General features: G+C 38.9%; 1 protein-coding gene across 1 annotated transcript in view; it reads right to left on the bottom strand.

Annotated features, from left to right (window-relative positions):
* TRHDE (thyrotropin releasing hormone degrading enzyme) overlaps positions 1-14,487 on the bottom strand; it is a 197,339-nt gene that overhangs the window by 61,148 nt on the left and 121,704 nt on the right. Inside the window, exons 8-9 of the mRNA XM_062491203.1 lie at positions 9,277-9,342; positions 6,326-6,513 (exon numbers count right to left, since the gene is read on the bottom strand). Of these exons, the coding sequence (XP_062347187.1) occupies positions 6,326-6,513; positions 9,277-9,342 (254 nt within the window). The remainder of the gene's footprint in view (positions 1-6,325; positions 6,514-9,276; positions 9,343-14,487) is intronic.

Genomic DNA, 14,487 nt, shown 5'->3' with positions numbered 1-14,487 from the left:
GGATTCTTGATTTTTTCATCTCATTCCTGTTAAGTCCATTCCCTCTGTGCCTAATACACTGGTACATTCCTCTCCTGGAGCCTGTTCCCTTCATCATTATTACAGCTGATATAGAGACATTTAGGTCACTCCAGATGAACCAGGGGTACCACATCTACTCCCTAGGTAACAACACAATAGTTGTTTCTGGTAGAAACACTGATACAGGCACAATGTTTCAGGTATAGTAAAGATGAAAGGCATAACAAGAAAGCACTCAAAGGACCTGAGAAAATGGAAGATGAGAGGATATTTCTCACAGACAGGGAGGTAAATGAGCACTTTGTTTTCTATTTATATATTTTGGCCCTCTTTCCTCAGTTTATGGAACAATATTTGTCCATATTATGGTCCTTTTTTATTACATAATTAATACTACATATGCTACATTAATCCGCAATTGCTCTAAGAACATAGTGAAGATACTAATCAGCATTCCCCTTGTGCTCCTAGCATTTTGGTTTGTGTTTAACCTGCTCCTTAGCTGATGAGTGGACAGAGTAAGTTCCCCATCACTGCTCAAGAAATAATGCTATACAACTATGTAAAAATACACATGGCAATATCCAAACACAGCAATGGTATTACTATGCAAATCATTATCGGCAAAGGGACAAGCACAGACCTTTTTCTGCAAAGCCTGAATAAATAAAGGAGCTATGTCTAGGAAATTCAGAAGAGACTTGAAGGGAAATAAATTCTGCAGTTAATCATTCATCTTGAAGTGGAATGACTGCTGAGCAGCTCTGCAGCCCACTGTAAAGCCTTTCAGCTGTCCCAATTACTACAGGGTGTTAGAACCATGGGTCTGTATAGCTCTGGTTTTGCTGGTCATGTCCATGGCTTGCACTGTTCAACTGAATTTTCCCCAGTTCAACTAAACAGAGAAAGGCACTGAAGACTACCACACTACAGCATGTATGCATATCCTGTCCATATCCCAATCTGTTCATCTTCCTGTTTTTCTCTTTCCTCACAGCTAGCTATGTTCAGTAGCAAGACATTTCCCTTTAGGATATTATCATGAAAAAGCAAAGATTAGCTATGGAAACTGCATGCATGATAAGAACACTGTATAAATGAATATTATCCCAGCAACATTAACTTAATTATTTTGATAACATTGGAAAGGTTACTTCTCCACTTTTACAGAGACAAGCTCTGTATATTTTTAGAGGTCAAAACACACCCACAACCAGAAAGCTTTGGTCTGCTCTTCAATATAGCATATAAAAGGTTTATGGATTTCATCAAAACTGGTTAGCTTATTGTCTAGACCACAGATTATTTTTCATAAGATTTTTTGTCATATCTGTGAGATGTTTTGTAATGATGGATGAGGCTAGTGCCTTAAAATCATCATTTTCTGTAAGCAGGGAAACCCATTGAACCCTGTCAGATGGAATATCACCTTCTCCCCTGGAGCCTTATAAGGTAAGGGCATAATCTATTCTCACAGGGGTTATACAGGAGTCCAAGACCAAACCTACACTTAACTAAATGGCTGTTATATGGGGATAGAATATGAACTATCCAGTTGTAATAGGAGTTTTAAAGTTTGGCTTGTATAAGCTGAAATTGCTACTGAAACACTATACCAACTAAAGGCTTTGGTACTCAAATTAAAGCTGGTGATTTTGGCCCTTCTAAGGAATGACGTTTCTAGAAACAGTGTCTGCCATTGCTAGTTTTATTTTCTCATAAAACAAGAACTATGGATCATGGGAAGACAAAAGTGTCAAGCAAAATCTATGTTCAGCTTACAAAGAAGTGAAACTGTGTACCTTCTATAATTTCAGTCCAAATGTTGGAGCTTAGCAAGCCATACAGTCAATTATATGCACAGAAATAAACCACAATTTGTATATGTATGGCTCTTGAAACACGTCTTTCTGCATGTATAATGACAAGGAGCACAAATATACAGGAGATTGGAAAACGTGTAATCATTCTCTTCTGTAGAAGAATTAAAGACACTTACAGTAATGGACTAGGCATCAACCACTGCCAAAGCTATCAACAATTTTCAATTTTATCATTTATCACTTAGAAAAATCTGCTTGCTGCTTCTGTCTTCCTCTACATGACTTCAGAGTTAAAAATTAAATATGCAGCTTCACAATCCATTTTAAACAGTTAATTGCTGCAAAAATACACAGCATAAAGAAAAGCACATATATTTTATAAAACCAGAATGGTTCCAAAATATTCAGTTGCCTCTTTATTTACATTTCTTATGCAGTAGATACATTTGAAAGACCTGCTCTGAGGTGACTCTTTCTACAGTAAGGGAAAGTTAAATTTGCCTAGACAGCATCTGAACCAAAAATTTAAACTCCTCATCATTTTGAAGGCAATAGAATTGACATTTATTGCTGTGCCATACCAAACTACAGCCCCACCTCTGGATAACGAAAGACTACAGAGTAGATGGATGCTTTAAGAGCCTTCCCTGGAGCCCTCTAGTGCACACTGTGTTGTCTGTTTAGATGATAAACTCCTGGAAATGCCTGGACCCGAGCATTTTTCTGTGTTTTGTGCAGATCTACTTCTTATGGTGTTTAGAATGATCATCACAATTAATCCATAGATAAACTACCTTAAGGAAGCCAGCATTGCCTGCCCTGCAAAAGCACAGCCTCAGATGTGGCATAAATACCATTTGCTCTCTGTTATTTACAGTGCCTATTACGGCTCCCCAGGGAGACATGAGTCCAACGCCTAAATCCACGGGTCATGCAGGGGAGGTAAGCACCAACTTTATTAGACAGTGAATTAGGCCACTGATCTGTAATACCCCCAAAGCCTGTATGCTGATTTTATACATATATATATATATATCTCATCACCAGAGATCAGCAAACCCTTGCCAGCTTCCTGACCAAAGCCACCCACAGAACAAGCCACAACACCGCACTGCGCAACAGTGCTACCACACCCCTTGGTGTATCTGTAGAAAAACTGTGTCACGTCATACAAAGTTCAGCCCTTTCAATATTAAAAACCAAGACCATTCAGTAATGTGATTTTCCCTGTCTACTGCTTTCACAGTAACTGAAGCAATAGTCACTTCAGCAGTGGAAAAAAAAATATAAAAAACTGAAAAATATCTAGGTCACTAGCAACTAAAAGATTAAATTTATATTCAGTATCTCAACCTATTTGATTTGTTGGTATGAAAGGACATTATTGACACATGGCCATTGTGCATACCCAGCCACATGTGCCTGTGGGCTGTGCATGAACAAACTGCATGATCAGTGTTATAACACTCAGACACCAATTTATAACTAAGCCATAGGACTTTAATGTAAGTTGATGGATGATTTTTGAAAGGTGAATGGCATAGGTAAGTTTCACCTTTTGCTAACTGTATATGGTTCCTGTTCTTTGGTGTTTATACTTACGTAACAACACTTCCACACAACTTCAACTAGGAAGCAGCAAATTAGCTCTGCTAATTAGCCAGTCTGCTGACTGGCTGGAGTAAACAACTCATCTGTAAAGCCTTCCTTGAGCAAGAGGCTTCTTTCCTTTTTTTGCTTAAAAGGAAATGGAAGCATAGGGAAAAAACAATCCAAAGAGGGAAGAGACCTGCCAAAGGAGATACATATATGTATTATACTGCTAAATTCCTGTCAGGACTCACATGGATATCTTTCGCTGTGCTCTCTCTAGCACCAAATCTTATTTCCAATGTTTAGAAAGAAGAATTGTAATAAAATCTGTGGACAAAGTCTCTGAAAAAACTCAGCAGAATTTGCCCTGGTGGTGTTGTCCCGCCCATTCCACATATGACAACATACAGTTTGAATTACAAATTAATGTCATGTATGAAAATAAAACTAAGTCTAATTCTCAATTGCATAGGGTTTGCATGGCAAGATTTTGGAGTGTTACAGGGGTGGCTTCTGTGAGAAGCTGACAGAAGGCTTCCCCGTGTTTAGCAAACCCAATGCCAGCCCCAGGAGAGACCCACTGCTGGCCAAGGCCAAGCCCCATCAGTCACTCCGGTAGCACTTTGGAGTTAATGTGGGGAAAAAAACTGCAGGGAAAGAGCAGATGGAGAAAGGAGACTATGCGAGAGAAACAGCCCTGCAGACACCAAGGTCAGGGCAGCAGGAGAAGCAGGAGGTGCTCCAGGCACTGGAGCAGAGATTTCCCTGCAGCCCATGGTGCAGCCCATGGAAAGGCAGGATTTGACCCTCTGGTCTGCAGAGATACATGGAGGAACAGAGATCCAGCTGCAGCCTCTGGAGGACTCCACACTGGATCCGATGGAGGTCTGAAAGAGTCTATGACCCCATGGGAAGCCTAGGCTGGAGCAGCATCCTGGCAGGATGTCTGACCCCACAAGGGACCCACCACTGGAGCAACCTGCTCCTGAAGGACTGCTCCCTGAGAGAGGGACCCACACTGGAGCAGTTTGTGAACAACTGCAGCCTGTGGGAAAGACTTATGATGGAGCAGTCTGTGGAGGACTGCCTCCTGTGGGAGGGACCCCACGCTGCAGCAAGAGCCCTCCACCTGAGGAGGAAGGAGTGGCAGAGATGTGTGATGAACTCACCACAGGCTACATTTTTGTGCCCCTGCACTGCTGGGGGGAACAAGATAAAGAAAATCAGGAGTGAAGTGAGGTCTGGAAAGAAGGACAGCTGCAGGGAAAGTGGTTTTTTAAGATTTTTGTTTATTTATTCAGTACCTTTCTCTGATTTGATTTGTAATAATTTCCCGCTCCACCCCCTCCAAATTGTCTGTTTTTCCCATGATGGTACCTGGTGAGTGATCTCTCCTTGCCCTTATCTCAACTCATGAGTCTTCCATTATATTTTCCCTCCCCAGCTCAGCTGAGGCAGGCAGTGACAGAGCAGCTTTGGTAGGCTCATGGCATCTAGGCAGGGTCAACACATCGTATCACCCTGGTATCACTTACACACCCAGTGGTCTTTACTCATAAATTACAGCAGCAGTTACATCAACCAATATTGAATACATAGAAAATCTATTTTGAAAAGTCTCTACAATCCTTAGAAGGCTTAACATATCTGTTTCAGTCAATCAAAAAACTAATAATTGCTGTTCTTCTGAGTAGTTAACTCCACTCACATTACATTACACATATATACACTTGCCCAAAAGAAATTTTCAAGATAGGAAGGGAGAATCTCTCTCCCGCTGCACTGAGCTGTGAGTCCTGAGCACTTCCAACAGTCCACATTCAGTTGTTTAATCTCTTTTTCACAAATGAACTAATTTCAGCCCAGATTTTAGACAGATGCTTAATACTCTGTTAGGCTGTTCCAATACAGCCAGAAAAACAACTATTTACTCTGTCATGTTTGACTTCCATAGTATTCATGTTCTAAAAAAAAGATTATGAACTTCTAAACACTTTCCAGTACACATTACTATAATTTTAGGACTTCCTCAACAGGAATATTCTACAAGCTCTGGACATGTCAATCAAAATTTTGTATTAAATTCTACTTTTTAAAAATTTAAATCTACTGGACAAACAGAGAATATTCCAGGTTAATGATGTGCCCTCTTTCACACTGAGCATGAACTGCTCAACACAGAAACTTCAAAGGCCATCTTGAAATTCTCTAGCATCAGCTAGCAACAGCTATTCTTAGCCTTAAAATACAATGCCAAAACTGCTTCAAACAATGAGGAATCCCCAGGATCAGCCAAGAATGTCAGCTTGTCTCTGGGATAAAGCGAGAGTATAGAGTCCACCAGGAACAGAAATAAAACAAGCTAATAAATGGAAAAGGAGTAGAGGCAGAGATGCTGATTTCAGCCAGTGTAACAGCTCTATAGGACCAGTTTAGCTGCCTCCAAAAATGAAAGAGCTGGAACCTCCTGCCTTGAGCAGAGGTCCAGTTCAGCTTCTGACTGCTTCCCAAGTTAAGAGAGGTCTGTTGCTGACATATATTTACATCTGCCTACTCAATGTACGAGGGTTGAGAGGTCCACTCCAAAGAATTCTTAAGAACTAACAGATCTTCTGTCAGAGTGTGACAAAATCAAAAGGAAAGGGGAGGAAACAGAGGATTGAGGCAAGACACTGCCACAGAGAACTGTCAGGATGCAAATGGGCATTTTTTTCCAATTCTTTTAATGAGCCTCAACTTTACTACAATTCAAATAAAGCATTACACACTGTTGATACCAAGTAATGTTCAGATTTCTAAAAAAGCTATTTTCATAAAAATGCACACATAGAGCACTTACTTAAACAACTACATCATCTTGAAAGATAGTAACTGAGAAATACAAGTACCTGTTGTCCCCACGGCCAGGATCCTTGGGTTTAGTATCACTATCATAAACAAAACGCTCTTGGGAGATGACTATGATGCTGTCTGTAGTTTCATTTCCCAAGATAGTGATAACAGGATAACCCATCTGTAGTGTCCACTGATCCATTACCTCTTGGATATTTACAGATTTTCCAACCCTTTTTAAAGCCTTGGAAACAAAAAAGAAAAGTTTCAATACACTGAAGCAGTATCAACATGTAAAAATACACACACACTATACAACTGAACTTAAGGCCCTGTGTATCTTAAAAATAAATGTTGAGTAATCTTGACAGAGAGGAGAGTGACAATCAGAAAGTCATGTTTTCCACATCATTCAGGTATTTCTGCTGAAACAGAAGAAATAACCTGTTTTACAGGATTTTAGCAAGAGCCACAGAAATACTGGGTAGCTATTCTTAACCAGCTAAGGTTAAAAAAGACACAGTGGTAGTTGATCAAGGCACCTACAGTAAGGCATATTTGAAGGGCCCTAACTTCTAAAAGTACAGAGCTTCTGTGTTCTGAAAATCAAAATGACTAGTTATTTGAAAATACTGTCCCTTATGCCCGAAGTGAGGCAACGTATACCAAGATATGCCCTGCTGCTTCATAAACTGCACCTGTCACAACACATGGAGGAATAATCTGTTCATATTTGACTCCATATGTCAATAAAAATGCTGTTTTACAAGTGGATTTTTATCTGAAACACAAAGAGATACTACAGCATCGTGGGAGATAAGACTGCATATGAGGAGAAAGAGGCATCATTTGTTCTTCAGTAATGGACATGCTCCTAGCTGTCGAACAACCCAAGACCACAGACTGAAGTGGCAGTTGCACTGCATTAGGAACAAAGGGGCTGGCAACAAATGCATTTATGACTGAGGCAAACAGAATTATTAGCTGCAACAGTAGATATGAGCATACAGTATAGCTATAGTGGTTATGGACTAGAATATAGTCTCATTTTTGTTCTACCTTATTAGCTACAGATTCTGCTGTTTTTTAAAGAAAACATTCATTCCTCCAACCTCCCATTGTCCAGAGGCTTTAACAGAGGAAGGCAAGAAAGATTCTTGTAGTGACATTCAGCTACAGACTAAGACAGATTTAAAAACGTGACTGGATGTTATTTGTCTCAACTCTCATTAACAGTCAGTAAAGACACAGGACTTGGTTCAGTTGCCCACATGTAGGTGACTAATGTCATTTGACCTTTACCTGCCACTCCAGATGAGCACAGATTTCCCCATGTATCTTATGCTAAATTGGTTAGACACACCTGAATGTCTTAAACATCCTACTGCACCTAATCTGGCACTAGTTGCCTATATTTGAACAACTGTCTCAAATCTCAACAGTCAGTGGTTCAGGCTTATTATAAAATAATCATGTAGTGCCTAGCCAACTGAATTACTCTCTATGCTCTGCTGACTATATTGACTAGATTTCTGAGACTCTTGTCGTTCCTATTCACTAGCATCAAATGACACGTCCTAAAATATTCAACACATTCTTTCAGAACCAGTGTACCTACAACAGACGTGCTTCTCACGTGGCAGCTGGCAGGCAGGTAGGATAAATTCAGGTAAAAGCTGTTAGAATTCTGTGAATCAGAAACTGAAGACTCAGTGAGAACACCAGGATCTTAGACATCTAGTTTACATTTATATATACCTGCTTGTCTAGATGTCTTGACCTCCAGCTGAATCTTAGCTTTGGTGTCAATAGTTACAACTAGACTGTCATGTTCTGTATGGCTTGAACTGGTACTTGTGCCAAAATTCCCTGACTGTACTCCACATTGCCCTCCATTCAGTATTTATTTCTAGGGAAGACAGACTAGCTCAGACTAGTCCCATAGCGGAGAAATTCAGGCATGCTTCGCTCATCTGACAAAAATTATAGCATTGTGATGCCCTAGACCAGGCTCTAGAACCCAAACCAAACTTGGATATAGCAATATAAGCCTCTACAGCATGCCAAATGTTGCAGTAAATAGTTCTCTGTTTACACAACACTTTAAATCTTTAATAGTTTTGTTCTTCACAAAAATCTTAACTCCATACAAAATCACAAACACACATGATGTGTAGAGGAGACTAATCCCTCTGCAGATACCCCTGTGAGGCCCCCTTGGTATTTTCTCTGAGATAAGAAAAGCTACTTAACTAGAAATGACTCATGTTAGAAAAATGTAGACATTCTCTTATCTTTTTAGAATATTATTGGTTAGATTTGATTCTTTATAATTGGTTGTCCCAAACAAAGAAAGATAATGTAGTTGGTTAAAGTGTGTTAATCCTGTATCCTATTGGTGTACTTTTGATCCCCCCCAAACCCTATAAAAGTAAATGTAGTGCCCCATGCATTTGGAGATTGCTCCTGGACCCCTTCATAGAAGAAATAAAGCCTGTGGAAAAAGTCTGAGCTGCTCTCCCGGTCTTTTTATGTCAGCTGAAGAAGGTCCCTGTAAGCAAAGATAAAATCACAACAGAGATGACTGCTTGATAAGTCAGTGCTTACACACCTTGTAACTGACCCCTGCCTGAGAAAAGCAGAGGGAGGGGGAAGAAAAAGTTACAATGATGGAAATGCCAAAGCCCAGCACTTTCATGTGCTTTCCAGCTTCAGTGGCTGTCACTGAAGTCAGTGATAGATTCTGCGAAGTATATTTCACTGCACATCAGTGACACAGGACATGCAGGGAAATATATTCTAACATAACAAAGAACAGAAATCCTGCAGAACTCATATTTTTAATGTTGCCACTAGGTTAACTCAAATGGAATTTTTTGCGTCAGTTTTTATATTTGCTCTGTGGTTCGAAGATCTCAATATGCACTATTCACTCCTGATCTCACCAAGAAAAACGCCATAGCAAATGCCTGTTTCTCCCTCAGTGAAATAGATTAAAGCATTTTACCTTTGACAGTGTGTTCCAGAGATCATTTCTGGCTGCATTGCCATACTTGTGAATGGTTAAATAGTCCTACAGAAATAAAAATAAAAATCAGTATTACAATACACAAGACTAACAACAAGAGCTGTGCATCACTGCTATTAGGAGTTAAATCATATAAATGTTTGCAGTTCTTAAAAAACTAGAAATATACAATCTGTTCATCCTAAGGGAATAAACGAACAGTCTCTTAAGCTACTTTGCAATGCAAAAATTGTTGCTAAAAATTTCATTTACAACATTCAAGGCTCTTTTCTGTGTAAGCCATTCTATAAGAGAAATATCTTACATATATATATCTGTGTATATATATATATATATATATGTGTATATATATATATATATATATTTAGAATACATGTCTAATCTTGGGAAAGATTCCTAGGTAATTCTTGGCAATGAAGGGAGAAGCTGCTGAAACACAGTTCCAGTCGCTATTTGAGCAGGTCATTGTGCTTTGTCTAGTGTCAGAAATTTATTCACTTGGATGACAGATGGATTCATTACAGAAGATTTAACTGAGCAATAGTCCATCTGAACTCCAAACTCTAATCTAGGGAGATCCTGGCCCTTCAGTGTCAAAATACATCATCCTGGCAACTAGGGTTGTAAAAGGGAGCAGTGACAGAAATCCAACTCTGTGCTTGTGCACAGTGACCTACATGTGTGTTTTCATGCCACCTGTGACTCAGAGTCTGAGGAGGTTATAAACTGAATGCTTTCAGTTATTCTGCCACAGTTTCAAAAGCTGAAGGTTCACTCTTGTCCCATAACAACCAGAAGGATAATTCCCAATAAGCTTCCATCATATTAAAATAACTTCCAAAATTAATAGTTTAAGCATATTACCAGCTTGGGTCCAGGTCTTTCAAGCATAAAATGCTTTATTTTTAAAATTACTTCTGGAGAGACAACACTGTTGTCACCCACTATCCCATGACCCTTGACAGAAGCTCATTCAGTTACAAAAGTGAATTTCAGCACTGATTATTTGAATAACATACATTTCAAGCATTTGATTGGGAGAATTAAGTGGAAAAAAAATCAGATCAGAGGTTGTACATCAAATGGTTCTCCTACAATTGAATTTCTACCATCTTCTCTTTACACAATGGTAGAAGACAAACCCTAATTTACTGCACAACAATAAAACTGGAACAAATTTGCTGACTGTGTTATCTGTGCTTTGTGTGAAGTAAGATACTTTGGGAATAATTAGTATTTGGAAAGCAAATTTTCTGATACACAAATTGTAGCACCTGCGACAGATTTAGCTTTTGTCAGCCAACTTATACTAAAACAAGCAACAACTCCCATTTAATCACAGACTAGGAAGGCTAAATGAGAACACTGACTCTGTAAATGCAGTACTGAGTCTTAACAATGTCATGAGACTAACTCAGAAAAAAGACAGTATTATATAGGCTGCCCCTATAGCACACTTTGCTTCCATTTTGTCTAAAAATACAGCATCATTTAAGGCACAGTGAAACATTCAATAGCTTCCAAAGCTAAAGGAGATGAATTGAAAATTAGAAAGATAAAATAGGAATAAACAAATGTGGGACAAGGTAAATAAATAACAACAGATATACATCCACATTTTAAGTAGAACCAGAAAATGTTGCATACATTGGTCCTTCTGAGAGATACTTTTAGAAACATTGCAGAGCAAAATAAAATGGGTGGAACACTTGAGGACTTCATCCAGGCAATAATCCTGTTTACCAATCTACCATTAGACATTATATTTGACTTTTACATTTTGTGTTCAGAAAGACCACAAAGACATTAAATGCTTCTGCCTCTTTTCTTTTGGGTTTCATTTTGTTTGGGTTTTTTCCTCCCAATACATAGACTGGGAGGTTTAAATGTGGTTTGTTACTCAGTGAAAAATTTATTAACCTCCAATCTAATATGTTTATCTCACAAAGGAAAACAAAAGGAATCCTAACCTTTACCATGAAATAAGAATATACAATAAGAAGCACAACATCTTGGTACAGTCTTTGTACCATACAACCTAATCATCAATTTTGTCATTATTTCATAGAAGCTGCATCAAGAGCATAGACACAGAATAAAACTAGGAGTGTTATCAAATGTGTAAGTTTGATAACAAGTGACAGCATGTATCAACACAGTTTTTCAGTAGCAAACCTACATCGCAATCTCAAATCTGAGTGCATTTTCCAGAGGCAAAAGAGCAAAAGGCTTCTGAATCAGGTCCCACCAAATATCATTCCAATCCTCATATATTGTTTTCAACAATAACCAGTAGCAGTCACCTGGAAACAGTATAAAACTAGAAAGGATACAGTAGTACCTCCCACAATTGCTCTTCCATCATCCAGCACTTCACAGCACAAGAAATCCTAAACAGATTAGTATCCTCGCACTTAATAGCTATCTTCTGTGAATTTGGCTGTTTGCTTTCTGAGTAAATCAGCATTTGCAACACCTTATGAAAAAGCATTTCCCACGTCAGTGATCTGTTGTGTGGTATCTATTCCAAATGCCTGCCTGTCCGCTGGTTTCATCTGCTGCCTCCTACTTCTGGCATTAGAAGACAGAACAGTGCATTACTGTTCCACAGTGCATTACTGTTACTGCACTCTCCCCAAGGCACTCATGTTCTCACAGATCTTTAAGGAATGTGTCCCCTCCCCAGGGCTTACACCGGTTTTATACTGAGAACCCTGCCACACCCAAGCACGCCCAGCTCTGCTGCAAAGTTATACTGTGCCACCCCAGCTGCTGACTCCAAGGGTAGTTTGGATAGCTTCTGACCCTGCCTGAACTTTCATTACCAGATGATGAGCCTCACTTCCTCTTCCACTGACAGGCATTCAGTTTAAAAAGGAAAAGAGGTATCATCATCAAATACGTATCAGGAAGTAGTAAATCAGGAGCCAAAGATCTATACATACCCTGCTTGTCCATTCTAAGGACAGAACAAGCAGGAATATAATCCATTTTTCCTCCGGAGAGTCATATCTAAGTCTTAAGCAGCTTGTAGAGGGGCAGAACACATGTTCTCATGCACTGTAATTCTCCAGGGAAGGAGTACTAGCCACCCCTTTGCCAGTACATTCAGCAGGAAAACCAAAGCGAACAGAACAGAGGTGCAAGCCACAGAACAGAAAAGGACGATGCCACTGAAAACACTGCTGTTTGAATCTAAGCTCTGCTCAGCACAGCTCCAAAGGAGGCAAAGTGACTTAAAGCTACTTACTCATAAACACATATGCCCAAAACCATCTGCCTGCAAGGCTGCTTCCCATCATAAACTTGCAAGTCTATCACTGACAAAAGCTGTTCCATCGACTGGAGTATACTGGAGCATGAAGATATGCATTAGCCACCTTTCTGTCAGCTATAACGCTATAGTGTACGTGAGCACAAAAGATGGCATGAAAATCTCTTTAACAACTCAAGACTCAAGAGTGCTCTTCTACAGCTCTTCCATTCTCCTTCACTGTAATGCTGCCTCTAAAGCTTTTCATTGTCATGGAGAAAGCAGGAAGAATTCACAGACCCTAGGGCACTGTCACACAACATGAAAATTCATCGAAAACACACACCCAAAAGTAATCACTTGGGTTTACATTTTCAGCACCTTTTTGCATCCTTTTATAATATTCTTCCTAATATTTTCACATTAAAACATGAAACCACTCTTTGCCAAAAAGAATAATGGAATGTGATCATTCACGTCTATCAATAAAAATTAATCACACAATGCAATTTTTTAACATGTTTTAGCATGTCCTAAGATTAAATAAATAAATTAACAAACAACTAAGTATCCTGAGTCTGCGATACCAGAAAAAAAAGTCCATTTATGGCACAACCAAAACATAAGATCTTTCCAAAAATCCCAACAGATTTAAACTACAGTATAAAGCATTATCAATCAGTAATCTTAATCCCCCCCAAAAAAAGATTTTAAAGGTTCATTGCTTTTGAAATTATTTCTCAAAAACTGGAGCAGATGGCTTGAACAGTGGTAGGAACAGTGAAAATGCTGAAAGATTTTAAAGATGGTTTTAGTAATGCTGCATTGATTAAGCTTTCACCCCTTTCATTGTATTAGATTTTTTTAAGAAAAGGAGATTATTTAAAAGGGAAAAGCTTTTCATTTCTTTTCAATATTGCCTATTAACTAAACCTCTTGGTTCCAAAATAAATTAACTACCCCACTATCCAAACATGATAATGCTCACACCTAACAAAAGGTAGTGACTGAAAAATACCAAAAGGTTAAGCAAGTATAAAGATTACAAGTATAAAGGATAAAGTATAAAAGTCTCCAAACGTGTGTCTTTCTTTCAGGAGAGATTTTACATCTATAAACAGAAACCAAAATATCAAATCTAGGATTAAACTCCTTTCCAAGTTAATCTGTATGAAGTTGATTGTCCAGCTGGAGGAGCAGCCCCAGAGTTACACGACTGGTGCTGAGATCTGAAACAGATTGATACTGAATAACCTCATTTTTCTCCTAAAGATAATTGGAAATTCCACTATATGATTGAGGAATAAGTAGCAAACTATTTTCATCTCCAATTCCTGTAGCTATGTTTCTCATTTCTCAAGGCTCAGGAAAAGCAGACTTACCTCTACCTCCCTTTTTTGTATTTCATTCCTACTCCTCAGTGCACATCCTCCTCCCTTTGGCCTACAATATGTTCTTGTTCAATGGTTTTATACATGACTGCTGTATATCACTGAAAATTTAACACTACAAATAAAAACATTTAGTTCACATAGAAAGCAGGCTCTAAGGCTCCAGGTATCAAATACAGTGTGTTTGTTTTCTGAGAAATTTATGTACCTAATCTTAAGCCACCACACGCCATCTGACAGATGGTGACTCTCTGACTATAACGTGCCCCTATTTCCTCCCTTCCTTCACACTGCTTACATCAAACCTGCTATCACATATTAATATTGTGTAACATTCAAATAAAAAAAGCTTGGGCAAGGGTCAGAGGGTGGTGCATATGTTGGCAAAGGTGAGTGACAAACAAGAGGGAGTGAGAACCAGTGGTAAAGGACTACCAGCAAGCTACAAAACCATAAAGATTCCCATAAGAGGGGAAGACTACTGAATAGAAAAGCTAAAATAGCCAGCTAGAATTGCAGTGTTTTTCAGCTGTACAACAGACTAAT

This window comes from Cinclus cinclus, chromosome 4 (assembly GCF_963662255.1).
Source record: "Cinclus cinclus chromosome 4, bCinCin1.1, whole genome shotgun sequence".
Lineage (NCBI taxonomy): Eukaryota > Metazoa > Chordata > Aves > Passeriformes > Cinclidae > Cinclus > Cinclus cinclus.
Note: the sequence above shows the minus strand (reverse complement) of the source record. Positions and strands in the feature narration are given on the sequence as shown.